The 26,512-nt window shown below is 42.0% G+C and overlaps 2 protein-coding genes across 4 annotated transcripts in view; both read left to right on the top strand.

Annotated features, from left to right (window-relative positions):
- TMEM245 (transmembrane protein 245) overlaps positions 1 to 12,554 on the top strand; it is an 83,926-nt gene extending 71,372 nt beyond the window's left edge. For both annotated transcript variants that reach the window (XM_024996310.2, XM_002689911.6), the window contains one exon: positions 6,644 to 12,554. In XM_024996310.2, coding sequence (XP_024852078.1) covers positions 6,644 to 6,689 — 46 coding nt within the window. In that variant the 3' untranslated portion in view covers positions 6,690 to 12,554. The remainder of the gene's footprint in view (positions 1 to 6,643) is intronic.
- A 575-nt stretch (positions 12,555 to 13,129) lies between these two features.
- CTNNAL1 (catenin alpha like 1) overlaps positions 13,130 to 26,512 on the top strand; it is a 56,715-nt gene continuing 43,332 nt past the window's right edge. Inside the window, exons 1-2 of one of the 2 annotated variants that reach the window (XM_010808237.4) lie at positions 13,130 to 13,408; positions 22,554 to 22,743. In XM_010808237.4, the coding sequence (XP_010806539.1) occupies positions 13,268 to 13,408; positions 22,554 to 22,743 (331 nt within the window). In that variant the 5' untranslated portion in view covers positions 13,130 to 13,267. The remainder of the gene's footprint in view (positions 13,409 to 22,553; positions 22,744 to 26,512) is intronic. The other variant, NM_001191534.1, reaches the window with a different exon arrangement.

Genomic DNA, 26,512 nt, shown 5'->3' with positions numbered 1-26,512 from the left:
TGGGTTTCCCTGGTGGTTCAGTGGTAAAGAATCCACCTGCCAGTGCAGGAGATGCAGGTTTGATCCCTGAGTGGAGAAGATTCCCTGGAAGAGAAAATGGCAACCCTTTCCAGTATTCTTGCCTGGTTAATCCCATTGACAGGAGCCTGGTGGGCTTCAGTTCATGGAGTTGCAAAAGAGTCAGACATGGCTTAGTGACTAAGCAGCAACAGCAGGCCAATTTAAGTGTTATAAGCATGTTTAAGGTAGGTTAGGCTAAGCTGTGATGTTTTGCAGGTTAAGTGTATGAAATACTTTTTTGACTTAAAATATTTTTCATGTACAGTGGGTTTCTTGGGACATGTGTATGTGTGTGAGTCGCTCAGTCATGTCTAACTCTTTGCGACCCCATGGTCTGCAACCTGCCAGGCTCCTCTGTCCATGGAATTCTCCAGGTAAGAATACTGGTCAACACCGAAATCAGATTGATTATATTTTTTGCATCCAAAGATGGAGAAGCTCTATACAGTCAACAAAAACAAGACCAGGAGCTGACTGTGGCTCAGATCATGAACTCCTTATTACCAAATTCAGACTTAAATTGAAGAAAGTAGAGAAAACCACTAAACCATTCAGGTATGACCTAAATCAAATCCCTTATGATTATACAGTGGAAGTGAGAAATAGATTTAAGGGCCTAGATCTGATAGAGTGCCTGATGAACTATGGAATGAGGTTCGTGACATTGTACAGGAGACAGGGATCAACACCATCCCCATGGAAAAGAAATGCAAAAAAGCAAAATGGCTGTCTGGGAAGCCTTACAAATAGCTGTGAAAAGAAGAGAAGCGAAAAGCAAAGGAGAAAAGGAAAGATATAAGCATCTGAACACAGAGTTCCAAAGAATAGCAAGAAGAGATAAGAAAGCCTTCCTCAGCAATCAATGCAAAGAAATAGAGGAAAACAACAGAATGGCAATGACTAGAGATCTCTTCAAGAAAATTAGAGATACTAAGGGAACATTTCATGCAAAGATGGGCTCGATAAAGGACAGAAATGGTATGGACCTAACAGAAGCAGAGATATTAAGAAGAGGTGGCAAGAATACACAGAAGAACTGTACAAAAAAGATCTTCACGACCCAGATAATCAGGATGGTGTGATCACTGACCTAGAGCCAGACATCCTGGCATGTGAAGTCAAGTGGGCCTTAGAAAGCATCACTACGAACAAAGCTAGTGGAGATGATGGAATTCCAGTTGAGCTATTTCAAATCCTGAAAGATGATGCTGTGAAAGTGCTGCACTCAATATGCCAGCAAATTTGGAAAACTCAGCAGTGGCCACAGGACTGGAAAAGGTCAGTTTTCATTCCAATCCCAAAGAAAGGCAATGCCAAAGAATGCTCAAACTACTGCACAATTGCACTTACCTCACACTCTAGCAAAGTAATGCTCAAAATTCTCCAAGCCAGGCTTCAGCAATATGTGAACCGTGAACTTCCTGATGTTCAACCTGGTTTTAGAAAAGGCAGAGGAACCAGAGATCGAATTGCCAACATCTGCTGGATCATGTAAAAAGCAAGAGAGTTCCAGAAAAACATGTATTTCTGCTTTATTGACTATGCCAAAGCCTTTGACTGTGTGGATCACAATAAACTGTGGAAAATTCTGAAATAGATGGGAATACCAGACCACCTGACCTGCCTCTTGAGAAATCTGTATGCAAGTCAGGAAGCAACAGTTAGAACTGGACACGGAACAACAGACTGGTTCCAAATAGGAAAAGGAGTACGTCAGGGCTGTATATTGTCACCCTGCTTATTTAACTTATAAGCAGAGTACATCATGAGAAACGCTGGGCTGGAAGAAGCACAGGCTGGGATCAAGATTGCTGGGAGAAATATCAATAACCTCAGATATGCAGATGACACCACCCTTATGGCAGAAAGTGAAGAGGAACTAAAAAGCCTCTTGATGAAAGTGAAAGAGGAGAGTGAAAAAGTTGGCTTAAAGCTCAACATTCAGAAAATGAAGATCATGGCATCCGGTCCCATCACTTCATGGGAAATAGATGAGGAAACAGTGTCAGACTTGATTTTTCTGGGCTCCAAAATCACTGCAGGTGGTGACTGCAGCCATGAAGTTAAAAGATGCTTACTCCTTGGAAGGAAAGTTATGACCAACCTAGATAGCATATTCAAAAGCAGAGACATTACTTTCTGAACAGAGGTCCGTCTAGTCAAGGCTGTGGTTTTTCCTGTGGTCATGTATGGATGTGAGAGTTGGACTGTGAAGAAGGCTGAGCGCTGAGGAATTGATGCTTTTGAACTGTGATGTTGGAGAAGACTCTTGAGAGTCTCTTGGACTGCAAGGAGATCCAACCAGTCCATTCTGAAGGAGATCAGCCCTGGGATTTCTTTGGAAGGAATGATGCTGAAGCTGAAACTCCAGTACTTTGGCCACCTCATGCGAAGAGTTGACTCATTGGAAAAGACTCTGAAGCTGGGAGGGATTGGGGGCAGGAGGAGAAGGGGACAACAGAGGATGAGATGGCTGGATGGCATCACTGACTCGATGGACGTGAGTCTGAGTGAACTCTGGGAGTTGGTGATGGACAGGGAGGCCTGGCGTGCTGTGATTCACGGGGTCACAAAAAGTCAGACACGACTGAACGACTGAACTGAACTGAACTGAAGAATACTAGAGTGGGTTGCCATTATCTTCTCCAGGGGATCTTCCTGACCCAGGGATCAAACCCGGTCTCCTGCGTTGCGGGCAGATTCTTTACCATCTGAACCACAAGGGAAACTGTCTTAAGGATATTATTAAGTATGAAGCCAGGTATAATGCCATCATAAGACAAGGAAGATCAGTGTTTGGCAATTATGCTAAGGTTTAACACCTCCTACTTTTTAATAGAGCAAGAAGTTATTTTTGTCTTTGTAAAATAATATATGAAAATGGTCTCGTAAAAAACCATGACTCCTCCAGACCTTTACCTAAATCTTGAGGACGTCATTTGGAGTATGCTGCCTATCATTCCAGTTTAGGATAAATGCTCAATGAAAATTTGATGAGTTAATAGATTAGTGAAACCAGGAGCAGATCAGATTAAAAGATCTTTTCACTGTAAGGCTGATAAAAGAGTATGGGCCATAGTAAACTCCAGCCTTAGAACTTTATTCCAAATTTTTGGAAGAGGCAGAATGTACGTAAGTGATGACATTGCTCTGTCACAAGGTGTGCTGGTGGGGGTTTAGGAAATACATACTCAGCTATCCTGAGCCTCCTAAAGTAAGTTACGTTAGTCAGTGCATGCTTTTCATTTGTAAACATCCACAATTTACTCTTTCTCTGGGAGTCAACAACTCTTGAGTTGTTAAATCAGAAAAGACTTAAGCATTCTCATAAATGGATTAAAAAAAAAAAAATCTCCTTGAAAACTTCAGGGGAAGCAGATCCAAAATATTTTCAAGGAGCCAAGAAGATTGCAAGTGAGAAATCACATCACACAATCCCCATTGCAGTCAAAGGAACTGTAAAATGTTCACAGCAATCCTGTATCCCCCTAGTCACATGAGGCCCCATTCCACCTTTTTTATTCTTGAGAAATTCTACCACTGTGGTTCAAAGGAACGTAACAATCCTTATGGTTTGGGAAAGAATAGTATATTTAGATGGTTTAGGTAGGACATTTACTATTTTAAGAAATAATACTGTCAAAGAAATACTCTGGCAGTCCAGTCATTAGGACTCTGTGCTTTCACTGCTGAGGGCCCAAGTTCACCCCCTGGTTGGGGAACTAAAATCCCACAAGCCGTGCAGCGCAGCTGAAAAAAAAACACTGCTGATGCAATTTTTATTCCTTTGTTTCTTCCTAATCTAGAGGGTTACAGTTTTCTGAGCCCTGTGGATTAGTTAGTGCTGTGGCTTTTGATGAGACCAGGAAGAATTATATCTCTATCTCTGGGTTTTGGAGTTTGTTTTCCAGGAGGTAATTGAGGTTCGGTTCAGATCAATGTTACTTCTATAGGGTTTTACACACACACAACACACGAGGTAATTGAGATTCAGTTCAGATCAGTGTTACTTCTATAAGGTTTTAGACACACACACACACACACGAGATAATTGAGGTTCAGTTCAGATCAGTGTTACTTCTGTAGGGTTTTACACACACACATACACACACACCATCACTACCCCAAACATCTAGAGAAAACATACTGTTGGGATGGAAAATACTTAATAGCTATTTTCCTAGCTTGCTTCATTGTGTTTTCTTTCTTCTGAGTCCTTCTGGAGGCTTTCTTGGCCTGGAGGCAGAACTGAATAGCAGGTATGAATTTCAGGGTTACAGCTAAGCTTACTTGTCAACAGAAAGCAGTCACCAGGCCAACCACAGTTTTGATCTTATTTCATGCATCTTTGCCCTGAGGCAGCCGTTTTCATTCATAATTTAGGGGAATTGAAGAGTTAGAGATTGAAGCTTGAAGGTATCTTAGAAATTTGAAAAGATATGAAAGAATGAATTTAAAAACTTTTTGGTGTTGGAAAATGCTTTGTAATACTGATCAGCTTTTGGTTATTGGTTTTAAAGATATTCCAGGGCTTCCCAGAATTGAGTGCTACCTGAATTTCATATAGTCTGGGACAACTTGTAGCTTTAGCTGTACACAGCTTTACCTGTACACAAATGTAGGTGAGACTGTGAAAAAGAGATATATAAATAAATGGGTAGGTAGCTATCTAGAGCAATGATTGTGGGGGAGGAGGGTGAGGCTCCCCTCAGGGGACATTTGGCAACGTATAGAGACATCTTCATCATCACAGCTGTAGAGAGTAGGAGCTGCTAAACCTCTCACAGTGCAGAGTGGTCAGCAGTGCAGCTGTTGAGAAACCTTGATTAGATAGATACAGAGATAGATGGATATTAATACATATAAAAGGGCTTCCCTGGTGACTCAGTGGTAAAGAACCTGCCTGCCAATGCAGGAGACGTGGGTTCCATCTGTGGGTCGGGAAGATCCCCTGGAGAAGGAAATGGCAACCCACTCCAGTGTTCTTGCCTAGGAAATCCCACGGATAGAGGAGCTTGGCAAGTTATAGTTCATGGGGTCGCAAAAGAGTTGGAAATGACCTAACGACTAAAAGACAACAATACATAAAACGTGTGTGTATAAATCTTAGTTTGGGGGACTTTTTCTCAGTATAAAAATTCATTTTAGTTCCTTGACCTGTTAGCATATATTCAACATGGTGAGTTCAGTCATGTCATATATAATCCCTTTCAGAGACACAGGAACCATAGCCAGGAAGCTTACCCCTTCCTCAAGGCTGTTCCTTTGGATGTAGAGCTGTGCTAGTTAGAGATGTGCTTGAGATATAAGAGGCTTCCCACACCATCCAGTGAAAGAGCCTTCAGATAACTGAGCAAATGTAATCTCTTTTTTTCTGTATCATTTGACTTGTGCCCCACTTGACATTTGAGCACTTCCTATGTGATGCTAAAGGGTTAACCTTTATTTTACCTCTGCCTGCCTGTCTAACCCTGCTAATTGGTGATATGGTTGTAAAGGAGCAAAGCAATCTCTGTCTAAAAGGATGGTAATAAACTTGTGCTTCGTATCTGTATCATTTAAGATGGATTTGCCTGTATTATAACCAAAAAAAACCAACTCAAAAAACCCCACCACCAGTAGAACTTTAACAGCTAGAAGTTTATTTCTCTCTTGGCTGTAAGAAGTACAAGGTAGGCAGACCAGGGGTTGGTGTGTCTGTTCCACAAACATCCATGCCAAGCTTGACTCCCCACCTTGATGTTCTGTCCACCTTGGTGTGGGGTCTTTTCATCTAAGATGAATGCTTGTTCACTGATGAACTTTGACCTGGCCATTTGGCTGCCAACAAAGATGCAGACCTGGCTGGATAAATTATGTAGCAAAGGCCAGCTAGCTACTACAGTCCTAAGTTAGGCCCCAATACAGCAGACCCCCTCCATCCAACCTAGTTATTACCTGCCAGTTAGCCACATTCACTTGGCTTGTTTGATGTAGGTCAGAAACAGTATAAGTTCACAGTCATTTGATGAAAAGCCCTATCCCATTTCTCCTGCCCTGAACCACAACACTCAGAGCTGGGACATTGCTGGATCAGTTCTCCTATTTTGCAATAAAAGTTATCCAGTTAGCATTTAATCTTCAGTCTCTTACTGTTTTTCTCTTTAACATCATTGTGTCTACTTTCCAGTCAGCATGAAGGGGGAAAGGTCAGAAAAGATCACCTTTCTCTTTTAAGGACATTGCCCAGAAGTCACTCAACACTTCTACTTACATCTCACTGGCCAGATGTTAGTCACATGGTCATTAGTTTCAAGAGCGTCTAGGGAAACAGTCTTTTGGATAGACCTTCCAAAAAAAAAACTAGAGTTCTTGTTGCTGCAGGTTGAGAAACAACTATCAGACTTCGAAACAATACTCAGTGAAAATACTAAGAAAAAAAACAGTGACTACATAATGGCACCAAGGCTCTCAACTTATAAGAATATTATATGACAGTGAATTACTGGTTAGATGCTATTTTTCTTTTCTAAGTATCTCTGTGGTTCTATTTTCCCCCTTTTCCTAAAAGCAAAACTAATCATCCTGTCTTTTTTTCTTAAAGGACTTTCCGTGACATTTCTGAAGACCTGAAACCTTCTGTAGACTGACTTGGTTTCCAAGTGCAGTGATTTCTATAAGGAAATTCAACCTTGACTGTGAGTTCAGCTCAGCTGTGGCCTCCTGTCTGTTCAGCCGCGCCTGGCAAACAGAGCCCAGGACGAGACGCAGGAGCCTCCTGGCCTTCTGTACAGAACGCCTGGACAAGAGAGGACTGGCTGTGGGCTGCTTTGCATTTTGAAGCACAGCTTTAGAGCTCAGAAATGTGGTTTACTCACTTAAGTGTTGCTAAGATGGCTTGAAAAGTTTCAGTTTATACACTGGTATTGTGGCTTGAAATTTTCCCACTTTGGTTATGTATATTATAATACGTATTTATAACTTTTTTTTTTTAAGAGCCGTAAACTACCTGCTGTATATAGTGTGATTTTCTCCTGTTTTAAGAAATCTGTCCTTAAACTTTTCTACAACAGTCACTTTTCAATGAAGAGGGCTTTCACTTTTGAGAATGTAGTGGCTTGAGCAGGAAAAATGAGTCTTCTCCCTTCTTCCACAATGTATGGTCCTCTTATAAGAAAGATCAAATCTTCAGTGTAATGGTGGGTGGCTTATTTGAAGCTCAGTTAGTTGTATGTTGCAACCATAGGAGAAGAAAGACTGAAGCTCTTCCTCCCCCTCTCCCTCCATCCCCTATTACTCTATTGCCAAATTTCTAAACCTTGGCTGACCACACTGAAATTACTTAAGTATTAAGCTGCTATTAATGGTAACAATATGATAGAATTCATGTTGTGATTTTTTTTTTTTTTCTTTCCAAATGTTTTAAGTAAAAAAAAATCTCAGGGGCAGCAGTGTTCTGATTTGTGAAATGTCTCTGTTTTACTCTTTAGAATTTGGCCAGTTAGTTACTTACTAGGGTAAAGTTTTGTATCGGTGAGCACAGTGCCTTGCACACAGACTCTAGATGAATGCTTGTTGAATTAAATCATGACTTTTTAAATATCTCAGATATCACAATAACCAGCATACTGCTCTACCTTTTACAAAATCTTTTTGCACATATCATTTCACAGTCACTTCACATCAGCTTTCATACAGCTTCATATTATTTTGTATTTCACACAGATGGAGAAGCTAAGGTTCAGAAAAGTGACCAACTCCAAGTCATAAAGTTTAGTAAAATTTGACCTCAGATCTTTCTTACTCCACAGTCTGCCAACCTTGCTATACTCCAATGACTCTTTTAGTATCTTTTTTTTTAATATAAATTTATTTATTTTAATTGGAGGCTAACTACTTTACAATATTCTCTTTTAGTATCTTGACACAGTTTTTCCAGTGCTTTGAGGTAGAATCATGTCCTGTTCTATTGCATAGACTACAGTTAATGACAGGGCCAGGACTAGAACCCAGCTTTTACCTTTGTGCCCTTTCCCCTTTGTAAAACAACCTTCAGCCTCTTTCTCTGTCCCCAAGGGAGTATGCAGTATGGAGGAGAGAAGATTCTTAAGTAACAAAGATTTCCTTTTTGGGAAAAACATTTAAAGGTAGAAATCCTTTTTTCTAAAACTTTATTTTCTCATTAAGAAGCATCAGTTCAGTTCAGTTCAGTCGCTCAGTTGTGTCCGACTCTTTGCGACCCCATGAATCACAGCACGCCGGGCCTCCCTGTCCATCACCAACTCCCAGAGTTCACTCAGACTCACTCAGACTCGATGACTCAGTCCATTGAGTCAGTGATGCCATCCAGCCATCTCATCCTCTGTTGTCCCTTTCTCCTCCTGCCCCCAATCCCTCCCAGCATCAGAGTCTTTTCCAATGAGTCAACTCTTCGCATGAGGTGGCCAAAGTACTGGAGTTTCAGCTTTAGCATCATTCCTTCCAAAGAAATCCCAGGGCTGATCTCCTTTAGAATGGACTGGTTGGATCTCCTTGCAGTCCAAGGGACTCTCAAGAGTCTTCTCCAACACCACAGTTCAAAAGCATCAATTCTTTGGCGCTCAGCTTTCTTCACAGTCCTGCTTTCACATCCATACATGACCACAGGAAAAACCATAGCCTTGACTAGACGGACCTTAATTACATTAAATTTATTCTGATATTACTTAAGAAAAACTTGGTCTAGAAAAGAGGCTACTGTGAGGTCTTTGTTTATACAATAAACTATATGCAGATCTCTTATATTTCCTATGAATCCTTCAACAGTTACAGTCTGATAGTCCACCAAGTGCTACATTTGGCATTAATTAACTCATTCTTTCCTTTAATCACTTGTTCAGTCATTCATTCTGTAAAGCATTGATTGAGAGTTTCCCAAACTGTGGGTTCCATGCTGGGCACTATACAGGGTGCTGTAGGGGGTAACTCATAAGAAGGCCTTCTCTTACCTTAAATCTTAGCCATATTATGTGTATTGCTAAAATTAAAAATGTTGCATTAAAAGTTTTAAGAAAGAAATCAGGTTTGTTTTTGTTAATGATGCAATGATAAGTTTACAGCTGTGATTAGCACATATTTATAAAAGGTAAATATTATGCACAATGAGTTAGTGTGCATATACAAATTACGTTCCTCCAAAGTGTTTTTAGCTCTATAAAGTGAAATGGTAAACATATAGACTTGAGGTTAATATATGGTTCTTCCTGGTCATAATTGTTAGTATGAATACTAGGTTTTTAGAGGGGGACTCTGAGCCCTAAGAGAAGAGTTTAGAGCTGTCAAAGTTGGTTCTGATGTAGTATCTCCCTGAAATATCAAGAGCAGAGGTGCCCCAGACTACTACCCAGTCGTATCAGGAAACTTGAACTGTCCCAGTGCTCCAGCAAGACGATCTCAGCATTTGACCCAGAAAGAGAACGTTTCCCTAAAAACAGATAATTGATGAAATATAAGTAGCTTCAGTAAAAACTAAGTACAGAAATCCTATCACAGTGTTCTGCATTTTATTGCTTTATTAAAGATAAGTTTGAAGGTCACACTCACTACTCAACTGTAAACTGAATGGAGGGGAAAAAAGCTCCCCACACAGTATGCGCCTCTCTTTTCTGAGAGAGAACGGGGCATAGGATTTTCAGCATAAACCCATGCCATGTAAGTCCAGCATCAGTTCCAAAATTTCTATCACACTCTGTTTCTGGAAGTGATCTCTGCCAGACTGCCTTAGATACCAGTTTTGTTTATTTTTAAGTTTGCAGGAATTCTTAACACCCATTTCCATTAAAGGTGGTTAGCTGGCAGAGTTTTCCCTTGACTTTTGAGACTGATGCAGATTGACTCTTGATACCCAAGAAGCGTTATTTAAACAAACTGAGTAGCTTTGGAAATAGCAGTTTATTCCACTTGGAGGGCTTGCAGATGAGGTCCTCTGGCTAACCTTGGTCTTAATAAGAACCCGCTGTGACCCCTCTGGACTTTCTAGTACCTCTGGTTCCACTTTGGTTGTATTCAGCGTTGCAGAATGTGTCACTACTGAGCCAGATTTACTCAGAAATTCAGGCCATGAGGGGTTAGCCTAGAGCAAAGTAATTTCAGGTGAGCTCACCAGAGCTTTCAACCTCAAGGTTTATAGGAAACTGCGGTCTCCATTAAGGGTATTCCAAGATCCTTATAAAAGTATTAGAGTAGGCATTTTGCAGTAGAAATAGCCCCTGGCAACATAGTTCCAAATGTTAGTTCCAGCCAAAGACAAGTATTTTTTTGTTTTTATGTATTTCTTGTCTTTGCATATTTTGCCATCAAAATATATTCATTTCATTAACTTATGCACACATGCATGCTAAGTCACTTCAGTCATGTCTGACTGTTTGCGACCCCATGGACTGTAGCCTGCCAGCCTCCTCTGTCCATGGAATTCTCCAGGCAAGAATACTGGAGTGAGTTGCCATTTCCTCTTCCAGGGGATCTTCCTGACCCAGGGATGGAACCTGAGTATCCTGCATCTCCTGTATGGTCAGGCAGATTCTTTACTGCTAGCGCCACCTGGGAAGCCCCAAGAGTTCAGTTCAGTTCACTTCAGTCTCTCAGTTGTGTCCAACTCTTTGCGACCCCATGAATCACAGCACACCAGGCCTCCCTGTCCAGTGTTCAGTAATTATTTTTCAAAATCTCATTTTATTTGGAAATGACCTAGCTAGTCAATAAACTTTCATCACTTAGTTTAGTTACTCCAATCTGGAGAGACTATTTTAGATAGACATCCCTACTAAACTATAATTATTCTTAATAGAGTTTGTCTGAAAGCTCGTCTCATTTATATTTTTCTTTTTTAAAGTTTCTTCACTTGAGTTACTTTCCTTGTTGACAAATTTTGCTTACACTAACTTAAGATCTGCAAAAATAATACTCATGCTATATGAAACCACTAAACAGTTAATTTTTGTGGTAGTTTAAGAGAATTATAAACCAACATGTTCTGTCTGCCTTCGGGAGTCATAGAAATTCTGTGCTAGAATAGGCCTTGTATAATTAGGTGATCCTGTCATTTAACAGAGAAGGAAACAAGTCCATAGGTTGAAGTGTCTTTTCTAACATGGCGCCCGTAGTGACAATTCGGAGTAGAGTCAGTTCTTTTTTCTCTCAGTCCACTGTTCTACTTCTCTTCCCTTTCCCTCCTAGTTGAGTTGTCGTTGTTCCGTCGCTAAGTCGTGTCTGACTCTTTGCGACCCCATGCAGCTTGCCAATTTGGGGAAAATGTGTTCCTCATAGCAGTAGTTCCAAAGACCGTTGTTAGATGTTCTAAGGGAATGAGAGTGTGTATGGAGTGGGGGGAGGGACTCTGTGGTCAGTTAAAACTGAGGGATGCTGAGTTTGTTTCCTTTCTGAAGTAGGACTTCGAAGGGTTTTTAACATGCCATTATATATTGTGGATTTACAAGAGGGGACAAAGACTCTGTTTACGAGACTTATTTGACCTTAAACTATACCTTCATCCTCTTTTTTTCAGAGCATCTCAAAGGACTTGGGGTCCTTTGGGAAACATGGCTTTCAAATAAAAATTTACAGCTCTTTTAGAAGACATCTGTAATAGAATTCGAATGGCAGGCTCATCTACCATGTAAACTGTAATATATCTCAAAGTTTAGTGAAATACCAGAAAAAAACTGTATTTGCCATTCAGAGCTATACATCAAGTATAGAGATTCTTTTCCACCTATGGTGTGTAAAGTCAGTATCTGTGTTTTACTTTTGAAAGTTTTTCAAAGATCAGTTAGAGTGCAAATGCAGTGGTGATATGCTGACATGACATTTTAATAACGCTTTTGTATTGTACTTTATAGGTTTCAGACTGCTTTCATAACAGCCCTGTGAGATAGGCAGGTATCAAGTATTATCAGATCAAAGCTCAGAAAGGTTTTTTGTGATCTTTCCCTTAAGTTTATACCACAAAATGATGGAGCCAGAATTCAGTTGCAGAAATTCTGACTCCAAGTCCAGAGTTCTTTACTCCACACCTGGTTTCTTACTTTTATTCTAGCTTTATATTTTACTCTGAAAGCTGTGGTAGCAAATTTAAAACATTGTTTTGGCTTATTATCAAATACTGTTTTTAATGGCAGTGACTCAGAAAATGTAACTCCAATTGTAATTATTCCAAAGAAGACCCTTCTTTTGTGCTTTGCAGTGCCACTTGTCTAGGTGATGGGAGTATAGTTCAAGTACCATTTGATTTTGAAGCCACGATTGGATATATAGTTGTTATTGCTCATGTAACTTGTGGAAAATGTATCATCTCTGCATTCTCAGGCAAAGTAGAGATGGTTTGAAAGTAAAAAAGATTATTCAGATATAACCATGTGTCTTTATTCTCACAAATGCTGTTTCTTAGCTTTAACTTGCTTTGACAACCTACTGATGTAACATCTTTGTAAATGTAAAAATATTTATATTTTGAAATAAAATTACTAGTGTTGAATGAATCAAGTGGTAAACTTAGTCTCTGTTGAGAAATTTGATCTTCAGTGAAGTCAAACTTTAATGAATACATCTGTCCATCTCTTATGTCTTATATCTTGCCTTTCCTTTGGCACCAGTGCGTACAATGAATTTTTATGGAACATGGACAATTTACATAAGGGGAGATGTGTTTGTGAAAGCTCCAGAAAGACTGTAACCTGTAGAAGTCCTTAGGGTAGAAGCCCGTCCCTACAGGCTTGACTCCTGTCCTGGCCTACCAGTTATTAATAGTTTCAATCCCAGCGCAGTTTCCAGGAATCCTGGGGAATTCGGATTTAGGAAGAGTCACTTCTCCGGAGAAGGACAGGTAGCTTCGCTGAGCATGGATGTCCTTGCTCTGGTAAGAGGCCACATGTTCGTGGGAGGCCCTCAGGTATCCCGTGCCTCTGATTTGGCAGGAGCGAGACTTGTGCGGAACCCACTGAAGAATGATGTGGGAAACAGGGTGGGTGGAATGGGGGCAGAGGGGCGGGGCCCGGGCTGGGGGGCGGGGCTGCAAGGCGGACCCCAGGCCGGAGCGCGTGGAGGCGGGGTGGGCGGGGTCTTCCGGGGGCGGGGTCTCGGGCGGCGCGGGTGCCTTGCAGCTGCGGCGGGCAGGCAGGCAGGCTGGCTGGCGGGAGGCGGCGGGCCCGTAGCGGCGCAGTGTCCCGGCTGCGCGACGGGCTGAGTAAAGGCCATGGCCGCCTCTCCGAGCCCCGCAGGCGGTGGCGGCGCCGGGGCAGCGCACGGCTCCGGCCCATCGAGCTTCGCCTTCGACTCCGGACTCGAGATCAAAACTCGCTCGGTGGAGCAGACGCTGCTGCCGCTGGTTTCTCAGGTAAAGCGGAGCGCGCGGCCCCTGATCTTACCCCCCCCCGGCCGCGGCCCGCGATGGCGGCGGTCGCTCCCGGTGGGGCCCGGGCCGGGCCGGGCGGGAGGCAGCCGCTGCCCCACATTCCGTGCCGAGACTGCGGCGTCGGCGTCTGGTTGCCTTTCTGGGGCTTGAGGACTGGCCTTCGTTGAGGCGGAGGGAGTCTGGACCATCCGAAATCCGGCTGCGGGGCGGGGAGACCTGTGCGGACCGGAGTCCGGCCGCAGGTGCGCCGCCAGGCTTCCCTACCCGAACCGCCCCGAGACTGCGACTCCGGCGGCCCCCGGCCCTGCTCCCGGGGAGCGGAGGGGACCCCCGCGGGTGCTCCGCTGGCGCTCAGGGGCCCTCCTCGCGGCCGTCACACCTTTGCATCTCCAGTCCCAACCCGGACTGTAGCCAGTCTGGCTGGCGCGTGCCTCCGAGTCCAGCGTGCTCTCTCCCCTAGGCCTTTGTCCCTTCCCCGGATCGTGTGTAAGTCTGCTCCCCAGTCGCCCATTTACCCCGGGCCACCCTTCCCCTTAACCTGCCTGCTCACTTTAATTGGCTTTTGCCCTGCCTCGGAAGGGTGAAGTGGAGGACCGCCTGATAGTTAATCCGGGTACACATCTTTTTGCCAAATCCCATTTGGGATGTATGGTTTATTGAATTTACCGGTCACAACAGAAGTCTGGAATCAGCTAATGGACGCGCTTAGCTTTAGAGAATTTTTTGTTACTGAGAGCCGACTTATACGAACCCTCGGGGCTAGAATTCCTCAGCTAGGTCTGTTATGTGCCAAGCACTGTGGGCAGTGAAAAATTCTGTGCCTTAAGGAGCTCGTTGGATGTGTGACTCACAACTCCTTTGTAACGTCTTGATGATTCACATTCATATTGCCAAGATTTTCAAGGTAGAAGGAATCTTAAAAATTATCTGACTCTGAATTTTAAAAAATTCTCTCTTACAGCATCCTTGACATCTGGTCACCAGGGCCCTGCTTAAACATGCTCAGTGGTTGGGCCTGTAGCTCGTCCATAGGATTTTCAATAATCCATCCCAGCCTGCAAATATTTGATAACAGTAGTCACACATGTCCCATATTTCTGTTATGCTGATTAAATAAACAGCCCCATTTTCTTCACCTGTGCTTATTTTAGCCTGGCTAACAGAACAGTGAATAACCTTGATGCTGTGTGTGGGCCTTCCCTTCATTGTCGGCCAGAAGCACTGACAGGTGGGATGAGTTGAGGATCAGTTAGTGATGTCTGCATTGCCCCCTCCTACAAAAGAATACCATTACCACCACCAACACAACCACAACAGAAAATGAGAAATACTGGAGTAGTTTTAAGAGAGAGTTAAGAGAGTGGTATTTTATCCATTTAATAATAATAATAATAATCCAGATAGAATGCTTACTATGGGTGAGACCGTGTTCTATGCACTTTACACTTATTAGCCCATTTAATTCTCATAAATCTTATAGGGGTAGACGTTTATTTTCATTATATGAAAGAGGAAGCTGAGGATAAGGGACTTGTGGGACTTTCACCCTGTAAATGTCCAACTGGGGTTTGCACCCTGACAGCCTGGCCCCAGAGTCTTAGCTACACCGTATTGTATTTGTTGTCTCTAGAGATTAGAACCAGTGTTCTTGCCTGGAGAATCCCAGGGACGGGGGAGCCTGGTGGGCTGCCATCTATGGGGTCGCACAGAGTCGGACACAACTAAAGCGACTTAGCAGCAGCAGCAGCAACAGCAGAGATTAGAAGACGTGATGAGGTCAGCTAGTAGTAGGTCCAGATAAGAGAGTCACAATGGCAAAACAAGGTTGTTGTAATCTGGGGAAATGGTAACATTTCACACTATCACTGCTAAAAATGTATCCTACAAGTTCTGCATTGTGTAATTCAGGGGTAAGAGAGGGTGGAGAGAGTAGGAGAGTGGAGAAGGAAATGTGCATTGGCTGCTGAGAGTTAACTAGAGGTCAGTGCTAACTGGGGAAAATATGGGCATTTTTTTTTTTTGTTTTTCCTTCCCTGTTAAAGGCTAATTCAGGGCCATAGCTGAGGTTCTGCATCCCATATATTATGTGTCCACAGCTATATCTTTAGCATTATTATAACTGATGATTAACTGTGAAAGTGAAAGTCGCTCAGTAGTGTCTGACTCTTTGCGACCCCATGGACTATACAATCCATGGAATTCTCCAGGCCATAATACTGGAGTGGGTCGCCTTTCCCTTCTCCAGGGGATCTTCTTGACCCAGGAATCAAACTGGAATCTCCTGCATTGCAGGCGGAACTCAACAACAACAAAAAGTTAAATCTTGCTTAAAATCAAGACATATCTATAGCATGGGCAAAACACTCACAAAGCAGAAGTGTGGAATGTGATTTAGAATGATTTTTATGTTTTAGTGAGTATTAGTGGATTCGAGTGAAGCTCTCTAGAAAACTCATGTCCAGGAGTCTCATCTTTCTAAGGATGCTGCATAATATTATTCAACTCATGTTTTACCACCGTATCCATTAGACTAGTTTAAGGTTTTTAGGCAAGCATTTGTTGTAAGCTTTCTAGTTACTACTCTTCGAGGGGCTTGTGGGAGATAGGACAGGTACAGAATAGCACGTGGCAAGTGTCAGATGAACATCATCAATAGTAAATGCTCTAAGAGCTCAGAGCAGGTGTGGATGAGTCAGCAGCGATACCCTAGAGGAGATAGGGTCTGAGGTGAGCAAGTAGGGCTATTCTTGTACAGTTTAGTCAGTTTTAAGCAGTTTCTACTCAGATCATTTAACCTCTTCTGGCTCTAAGTAAAAAGTTCTGGACTACTGGTCTTTTTCTAGGAATGTGAAGTTACATCAATATTAGACAAATGTACCTATATAATTTTCCTCATCACATATTAGAAAAGATACTGTTCTTTTCAGTGGATGCAGGAAAAAAAGTGAAAGTGAAGTCGCTCTGTCATGTCCGACTCTTTGGGACCCTGTGGATTGTAGCCCGCCAGGCTCCTCTGTCCATGGAATTCTCCAGGCAAGAATACTGGAGTGGGTTGCCATTTCCTTCTCCAGGGGATCTTCCTGACCCAGGGATTGAACCTGGGTCTCCTGCATTGCAGTCAGACTCTTTACCCTTTGAGCCACCAGGGAAGTATTCGGTTAAATTCAACTCCTCATCGTGATAAAGAGCGCATAACAAACTAGTAATAGAAGTTGTTGTTCAGTCACTCAGTCGTGTCCAACTTGTGATCCCATGAACTGCAGCATGCCAGGCTTCTCTGTCCTTCACCATTTCCTGGAGCTTGCTCAAACTATGTCCATTGAGTCGGTGATGCCATCCAACCGTCTCATCCTCTGTTGTCCGCTTCTCCTCCTGCCTTTAATCTTTCCCAGCATCAGGGTCTTTTCTAAGGAGTTGGCTCTTCGCATCAGGTGCCAAAGTAATGTAGCTTCAGCATCAGTCCTTCCAATGAATATTCAGGGTTGATTTCCTTTAGGATTGACTGGTTTGATCTTGTAGTCCAAGGGACTCTAGAGTTTTCTCCAGCATCACAGCTCAAAAGCATCAATTCTTCCGCGTTTAGCCTTCCTTAGGGTCCAACTCTCATGTCCATATATGACTACTGGAAAAACCATAGCTTTGACTAGATGGATCTTTGTTGGCAATGTCTCTGCTTTTTAAAAAGCAATGTCTCTGCTTTTTAATATACTGTCTAGGTTTGTAATAGCTTTTCTTCCAAGGAGCAAGCGTCTTTTAATTTCATGGCTGCAGTCACCATCTGTAGCGATTTTGGAGCCCAAGAATATAAAGTCTATCACTATTTCCATTGTTTCTCCATCTATTTAACGTCATAGCAACAAGTCAAATTTAAAATAAACATTTCCTTAGAGAAATGGAGTCTACAAATAAATTTTAAAAATTTAGAGGTTTAGTAAGTTCACTCAGTGTAAGAGTTTAAGTCAGTTGCACTTTGCTCTGCATTAATAACAGAAAAGTAGTCCTAAAAAATGATACCAGTTATAAATCAACTCATACTCCATTAAAAATTTGTTTAAATTTTTAAATACCAGTTAGAATAAAAATGAAAGCAAAATATGTGTATATATGTGTCTAGTAAAAGAGTTGCTAAGCTTTGTGGGGAATTTTATGAGAAGGCCAAAGTGGAGCTAAATAAATGGGAAAGAAGTACCATGTTCTTGGCTAGATTGACTTGATGTCATGGGCATATCAATTTTCCCTGTGCCAAGTCGCTTCAGTCATGTCAGACTCTTTGCAAACTCATGGACTGTAGCCCATCCAGCTCCTCTGTCCATAGGATTTCTCAGGTAAGAATATTGGAGTGGGTTGCCATTTCCTCCTCCAGGGGATCTTCCTGACCCAGAGATTGAACCTGAGTCTCCCTCATTGCAGGCAGATTCTTTACTATCTCAGCCAGCAGGGAAGCTCCCAATTTTCCCTATTGATATGTAAATTTAATGTGATTCCAATGAACATTTCATTGGAATTTTTTTAGTAGAATTTGATAAAAGTAATACTAAAATTTATATGAAAGAATATCAGAATACCAAGAATATCAGAAGAGAAACAAGGTGGGTGGAGTTGCTCTACCAGATTTCAAGTCTTATAAAGCTAGAGTAATTAAGACAATGTGGGTTTAACAGAAATGGACAAAGAGCCTAGTGAAACGGAATAGAGAACTTAGGAACAATCACACATATATGGAAACTTGATAATTCACAGAATGGGCACTTCTTGTCAGTAGGAAAAGGAAGAATTTTTTTAAAAATGAGGATAATTGGTTATCTAAATAGAAACACATGATATTGCATCTCTGTCTCACAGTATATACAGAAACAGTTCCAAATGGATTAAAAATATCAATATGGAAGTAAAAACTTACTTTTAGGCAAAAAAAAATTGGGCAATATTTTCCCCACCTCGGTGGGAAAGGAATTCTTAATAGACCGAAAGTGAAGATTAATATATTTGCTCCATTAAAATGAAGAATCTTTGTTCGTCAGAATTGAAAGGATAAGCCATAAAGCAAGAGAATATGATTGCAACAGAAATAACCACCAAATGATTGTAGCACCCAAAATAAATAAAGGACTCCAATGAATCAAAAATAAGATTACCCATTAAAAATTGGTAAAATAAATAGTCATGTTGTAGAAGAGGAAACAGATGGCTAACACATATGTGAAAAGATGCTCAACTTTATTAGAAACCAGTGAAGTACAAGTTAAAACCACAGTGAGCACAAGCATTGGAATGGGGAGCTAATGGAAATGTCAGCAGTACAACCATTTTGGAAAACAATTTGATGTAATATATTAAAGTTGACAGTGGGTATTACCTACGCCCAGTAATTTCGCTCTTAAATCCACACCCCAGGAGAAAATCCTGCACGTGTGTTAGAGACATAGTTTGGAATGTTGATAGTCAGTTTGCTTCTAATGGCTCCAAACTGAAAACTACCCAAACGTCTTTTAGCAGCAAAGCTGTTTAAATGAAGAGTGCTAGGTTCATAAAATGAGACACTGCTGCAGCGGTGAAATGAATGAACCACGGCTATAATTATCAGTCTGGATGAATCTCAAATGTTAAGGAGAGAAAATTAAAAGGTTCAAAGCAGGCACAACAAAACCATGTATCATTTAAGGATATAACATAGGTGCAATTGTTATAATAAGGGGAGAATGAGCACAAAATTAGGACAGTGGTTTCTTTTGGCTGGTGAGGGGGTGATCTGGAAAGTGAGGGACCCATAGGGCACCTGGATTTTCAGAGGTGCTGGTAGTGCTTTCTGAAGGTTGGTGGTAGGTGTGTTTTGCCTTCCTGTCATTTCTTTAAATGATACAAATATCTGTTATATACACTCATTTGTTGTATGTTTTGTAATTCAGACAGTTTTTTTACATGCCCTGGGCTAAGTCCCAAGCACAGTTCCTGCAGAGCGGCACCCACCTTCTTTAATAATCACTTTATTCTTCCTGTCAAAACTCCCACTCCCAGTCTTACAATGCTTTTATCCAAGGAAGGGAAGAGGGAAATCTGCCACACAGCCCCACCCTAGCCTGGAATGTTATTCTACCACCCACCAGTCTTTTCCTGTCTTTGATAGATTTACTGTACTCACCATTACACAGAGGCTTGAAGTCTCTAGGGTAGCTCCCCTGTCTTCTCGCTTCTCACTGCACTGTCCTGGAAGCTTTCAGGATCGATGGTCTCACCAAGTTGGAGATGCACTGAGTCCATATGGGGAGCTCTGCTGATCTGTGTATGTGAATATTGGTGTTTTTAATGCAAAGGTAAAACACAGAAATGGTGTATAAAGTGAGTGAAAGAGCCCCCTTTTCTCCTTTTAAAGACCTCAGCGTGATTCAGCGTGCTTTCTTCTATATTGGTTTCTATAGCAGATTAGTCAATTTTTATATGTAGTGATTTTGATTGTTTACTAGTGAGTTAAGCCCAGAGATGAACTTCTCTGTCCTGGGCTGACTCCCTTGTTTTTCAGGTCTCAAGGAATTAAGACTTTGTTCTGTTTTCTGGCCTACTGCCAGGCTTGTTTTTTTTTTTTCCTTCCTGGATCTTCACCTCTTTTCTTATCTTCCCACAAAATAAACTAAGATAATCCATTTCAATCAAGAGATTAGTGTCAGTTATTCTAGAAAATAAGATAGCATCACAAACATGAGGAAAGAACAGAGATTCTAGAAATGTAAATTGGGTAACATCTAATCATTATGTGGAAGTGTTAGTGACTCAGTCATGTCTGACTCTGTGACCCCATGGACTGTAGCCCACCAGGCTCCTCTGTCCATGGAGTTCTCCAGGCAAGATTACTGGAGTGGGTACCATTCCCTTCTCCAGGAGATCTTTCTGACCCTGGGATCCAACCCAGGTGTCCTGCATTGCAGGCAGTTTCCGGGTGGCTCACATGGTAAAGAATCTGCCTGCAACGCAGGAGACCCGGGTTGGATCCCTGAGTTGGGAAACTCCCCTGTAGGGGCATGGCTAACCACTCCAGCATTCTTGCCTCAAGTGTCCCATGGACAGAGGAGCTTGATGGGCTACAGTCCATGGGGTCGAAAAGTGTCAGACAGGACTGAAGTGACTTAGCATGCAGTCATTATGTAATGTTTACTAAACACCAGACACTCTTGTAAGCGTTTATTTACCATGTGGGTCTCTCCTCCATGATTTGGTAGCTGGTTTTCTTCCACAGTGATTGATCCCAGAGAGAGAGAGAGAAATGTAAGTCACAATGTGTATTAATACTTACTCTCAGAGGCACATCCTTGCTTCTACTTTATTCTATTGGTTAGAGGTGGGTCACTAATTTCATCTCACTTAAGAGGAGAGAAATGAAGCTTGAAAGGAGAAATATTGAAGAACTGGAGCACACATTTTAAAACCACTAACCACAATCCTCAAAAATTGTTCAGTGACTTTCTGTCATGCACAGAGTCAAATACAAACTCTTTATTGCAATTCACAGCCTTGCAATAAAGGCTGGTCCCTGCCTACCTGTTGGATATTGGTTTTACACTTGTCCTCTTGCCCACTATTCTTTACCCACTTCTGGCCTTACTTTATTCTTTGGAAAAAAAAAAAAAAAAGAACAGTCTCATACTGAAGGATACCCCTTCTTTTCTTCCCTTATTTTTCTTAAACAGTTATTTCTTCTCCCTGCAACACTTTATCGCCTGATGTTTACTGGCCTCTCTACTTGATATCATTTAGATAACAGTTTAAATATCACTTCTTCGTAGAAGGAAGGTCAACTAATCTCAGGTAGCTACACGGATACTTTCTGTCACATTGTCTTATTTTAACGTTTTGCATAGCATTTACGTTAGTTTCTTTAACCCATTTGTGTGATTATTGTGTCTCCCCTCACTCCACTAGAATGTAAGCTCCATGAGATTGTGGGCGTTTCCTTTCTTGTTCATTGCTGTTTCATCACTGTCTAGGATTTTATTTGGCAAATGATAGGTGTTCAACAAATACATTGTGTACAATTGAATTATTGTTACCTGGTTAGACTGTAAACAGAATGAGGGCAGGATTGTGTTTGTCCTGCTCAGTGATGTATCCTCAGGATCTGGACTCTAGAACATTTTCAAAATTTGAAAAACAGTATGAGAGATGAGGAAATTTAGAGAGATTTTTAAGTAAATTTCCCTAGGTCATTTAGCTAGGAATGGCAGAGCCAAGAAACATACACAGGCCTTTCTGACTTAAAACTATTAATACCATAACACACAAAGTGCTTGCCACATAGTAGCTGATCAGAGAGCAAGCCTCTTCCTCTTACTTCTCTGTTCTGACCTTTGTTAATGTGTTAGAGAAATCATTTCAGAGTTATACGCAGTGGACGTGTACCATTTGGGATTTACATTTTTCATGTAACATTCTTTAAATATTTTTATATGTCAATATAGTTCATGTACTAATTTTCCTGGACATTTTGAAGATTTATATTTGTTTCAAACAGCTGAACTTTTCACCTTTTATATTTTATTTCAGGGCCTGGAGTCAAGTGTTAAAGCTCTTGGTATTTTATTTACTTTGAGTCTACAACAAACCTTGGCGAACTATAAAACATAGATTACATTGGTCCTTCTCAAGTGTCTGGTTGTTTCCGTAGCGTCTGTGGTTCACATAGCGTTTTGTACAGCCTACACACGGCTAGGCAGCAGAGTGCAGCGCCTGGCGAACAACATGCTGTCTCTACTCTCACAGCAGCCCGAGTCACGGTCGAAGAATCTAGACCTGACGTGCTTTGATTTCCTGTGGATTCTTTGAATGTAAGAATCCACCCTCTTCTACTTTTCTCCTGTCTTTATGATTTGTTGATCTGTCTGGAGGGTTTACAGAAATGTGTGCCCTGATAACCCCCTCAGGTAAATCTGGAGTTGTTAGTAAAGGAAACATTGACCTCAGGAGAGATGCAAGGTGTTTGCTGCTTGTCTCTGGGTTGAAGCATTAAAGCTGTCAATTAATTGAGTTTATTAGGCTAGTGTAGTATGCTGGGCTTAATTTTCTTGGTCTTTGTGATATCGCTTTAAAAAAAAGTACTGAGATAAACTTTAAGCAGTTTGCTTTTATCTTTTACTTTTAGATCACCACACTTATTAATCATAAAGATAATACCAAAAAGTCTGATAAAACTCTGCAAGCAATTCAGCGTGTAGGACAAGCCGTCAACTTGGCAGTTGGAAGATTTGTTAAAGTGGGGGAAGCTATAGCCAATGAAAACTGGGACTTGAAAGAAGAAATAAATATTGCCTGTATTGAAGCTAAACAAGCAGGTATGTTGAAGCCTGTTTATACCAATTTTATTGCTTTGGATATCATGACAAATGATTGTGTCGTGTTGAGTAAAGATGTGTACTGCCTTTTAATCTGTTAGTACAGATGTGTAGGTCATTAAAGCCCTGGATTAGCTTCCAGGAATATTGAATGTCTCTTGGATCAAGTCCTGAGTCTGCGTCGTGGACTGTCCTCACTGGGCAGGGCAGAAGCCCACGTGGACTGTCCTCACCGGGCGGGGCAGAAGCCCACTGCCCGTATGTACGTGTGCACTCAGTCACATCCAGCTCTTTGCAGACCCGTGGACTGTAGCCCACCAGGTTCCTCTGTCTGTGGAATTTTCCAGGAAGAATACTGGAGTGGGTTGCCTACTCCAGGGGATCTTCCCGATCCAGGGATCAAACCCACATCCCTTGTGTCTCCTGCATTGGCAAGTGGTTTCTTTACCACCCTTGCCATCAGCCATTGAGCGTGAGAGGTGTAGAGAATGTGAGGCATAGACTCTGCCATCAAGGAGCATGGTAGCCTATTTACCACTATATGGAAAATGGAAAATAAAAGTAAGCACCTTCCTGTGTCTACAGGAGACAAATCTGATTTCAGATTTCCTGATGTCTCAGAAGTCTCTATAACTGGTGGCATAGAAGCTTGGGAGAACTGGGGAGTTTTGCTGCATACAAATAGTTTTGTTGAGTATCATTTGTCCACTTATTCTTTACATAAATATTTACTGAGTGCTGGCCATATGCCAGGCGTTCTTCTAGACCAAAGGGACATAGCTACATAGAAGTCAAGAAAACCTGTCTTTATGGAGCTTGTGTCCTAGAGAGGGAGACACACACAAATGAACAAATAGATAAGTGCCCAGTGGCAGGCAGTGATAGTTACGGAAAAGATAATAAGGCAGCATAAGGAATCAAGACTGCCGGGAGAAATATCAGTAACCTCAGATACGCAGATGACACCACCCTTACGGCAGAAAGTGAAGAGGAACTAAAGTGAAAGAGGAGAGTGAAAAAGCTGGCTTAAAGCTCAACATGCAGAAAACTAAGATCATGGCATCCGGTCCCATCACTTCATGGCAAATAGACGGGGAAACAGTGGAAACAGTGTCAGACTTTATTTTTTTGGGCTCCGAAATCACTGCAGATGGTGATTGTAGCCATTAAATTTAAAGACACTCCTTGGAAGGAAAGTTGTGACCAACCTAGATAGCATATTGAAAAGCAGAGATATTACTTTGCCAACAAAGGTCTGTCTAGTCAAGGCTATGGTTTTTCCAGTGGTCATGTACGGATGTGAGAGTTGGACTGTGAAGAAAGCTCAGCGCCAAAGAATTGATGCTTTTGAACTGTGGTATTGCAGAAGACTCTTGAGAGTCCCTTGGACTGCAAGGAGATCCAACCAGTCCATCCTAAAGGAGATCAGTCCTGGGTGTTCATTGGAAGGACTGATGCTGAAGCTGAAACTCCAGTACTTTGGCCACCTCATGCAAAGAGTTAACTCATTTGAAAAGACCCTGATGCTGGGAGGGATTGGGGGCAGGAGGAGAAGTGGACGACAGAGGATGAGATGACTGGATGGCATCACTGACTCAATGGATATGAGTTTGAGTGAATTCTGGGAGTCAGTGATGGACAGGGAGGCCTGGCATGCTGTGATTCATGGGGTTGCAAAGTGTCAGGCATGACTGAGCGACTGAACTGAACTGAAGGGTTAGGAGACCAAAGAAAGTTTCTTTTAGGAAGACCAGCAGGGTTTCTCAGTTGTGATGCTGTTTTAGGCTGGATAATTATTTGTTGGTAATTATTTGTTGGGGTTGGGGGCTGCCGTGTGCATTGTAGAATCCCCAGCCACTACCTATTGGATGTCAGAAAATCCCTTCTTCAGCCATTGAGGCAACCAAAAATGTCTCAACATTCCCAAATGTCCTTTGAGGGATCAAAATGGCCCTGAATTGAGAACTACTGAAACAGGGTGAGAGGAAATCTCTCTAAGGGAGTAACATAGGAGCAGAGACAGCACTGAAATGAGGACCCCAGCTATATTAGTATCTGGGGGAAGGACTTTCCTAACCAGGAGTAGAGTGAGAACAGGTATGACTTTCTAGGCAAAGATAGGTACTTTGGACTGTTTTCTCAGCATCTTGGGGCTAGTGGAAGGTTTGGTGCAGGGTAGTGACACAAATTCATTTATAGTTTTAAAGGATCCCTGGTGGCTTCTGTACAGAGAATAGATTTTAGGAGTTATGAGAGTGAAGCCAGAGACCAGTTAGGAGGCTGTGATAGATGATGGTGACTTAGGCCCAGTGATAGCATTTGAGGTGGTGCAAAGCAGTTGCATTTGGTTATGTTGGAAAGGTGGAGCTGGTAGGTTTTGCTGATAGTTTGGATGTGGGATGTGCTGCGATCCATGGGAAGAGGGGTCATGGACAACTCCAAGTTTGGCGGGTAGATGATGGCACTATTAATTGAGGTGGGTCCATTCTGAAAGAGATCAGCCCTGGGATTTCTTTGGAAGGAATGATGCTAAAGCTGAAACTCCAGTACTTTGGCCACCTCATGTGAAGAGTTGACTCATTGGAAAAGAGTCTGATGCTGGGAGGGATTGGGGGCAGGAGGAGAAGGGGACGACAGAGGATGAGATGGCTGGATGGCATCACCGACTCGATGGACGTGAGTCTGACTGAACGCCAGGAGTTGGTGATGGACAGGGAGGCCTGGCATGCTGGGATTCATGGGGTCGCAAAGAGTCGGACATGACTGAGCGACTGAACTCTGAGGGAGAAGCAGGTATATTTGGAGTGTCATTGTGGGGGAACGGAGTGGGTGAGATAAGGCCAAGTAATGTGAAGGGGCCAGCCAAGATGATACATGCCCGAATGGTACATGAATGGCTTCAGGTACTGTTCTGTACTTGATAGACTGAGGAATTTGGGGCCAGATGAAAGGCAGTAGTTTTATGTTAGAAATCTTTCTGGTTGCATGGGGGAAATGAACAAATGAGGGGTGATTGAGAGAGGGTTGAGACTAAAGGCAGAGAGATTAATATGGAGTTGATAACGCTTTTCTGTTGTACCAGGCTGAATCAAGACAGTGTCTTAGGGGTATAAAAAGCAGAAAAAGTACACTAAATAGTCACTAGGTGATTAAATGATAGAATTTGGTTATTGATTAAAGCAAAGGGAGGATTCTGAGTTTGGGTTTCTAGTCACTCACTAGGATATGTCAATAGAATAGGAATGAGATGGCCTTAGTCTATTCATAATTTATGTTTTGCCTCATATTAAGAGAGATTTAAGGAAATTTCCTTGTGGTCCAGTGGGTAGGTCTCATGCTTTCACTGCCATGGCCCAGGATCAATCCCTGATTGGGGAACTAAGATCCTGAAAGCTGTGAGGTTTAGCCAAAAAAAAAAAGAGAGATGTAAAAGAGTTACAATTAAATATATGATTAATAAACCCATTAAAATAGGAGATGTATATAAGTGTACTAGAAATGAATTGGCCAACATTGTTACTCCAATTAAACATGAAATTTATCTTTCTGCTTCCTGAAAAGCTAGACAAAAAATGTGGGAAAGAAATGGTTATTTAATTCTCATTGTTTGTTGGAAGGAAACAAACCAGCTCGTCAAGAGGAGAGAGGCTTTTTTCCAGGAACTAAATTGTATGGGCACTTACACAACAGACATTATTACATAATGCAATGGACAGTTCTTCACATTATTGTTTCTTAAGCGAATCCTTAATTAAAGCAAGAGTAAGGA

This window comes from Bos taurus, chromosome 8 (genome assembly GCF_002263795.3).
Source record: "Bos taurus isolate L1 Dominette 01449 registration number 42190680 breed Hereford chromosome 8, ARS-UCD2.0, whole genome shotgun sequence".
NCBI classification, from domain to species: Eukaryota; Metazoa; Chordata; class Mammalia; order Artiodactyla; family Bovidae; genus Bos; species Bos taurus.
The sequence above is the reverse complement of the archived record's forward strand: the minus strand, read 5'-3'. Positions and strand labels throughout refer to the sequence as shown.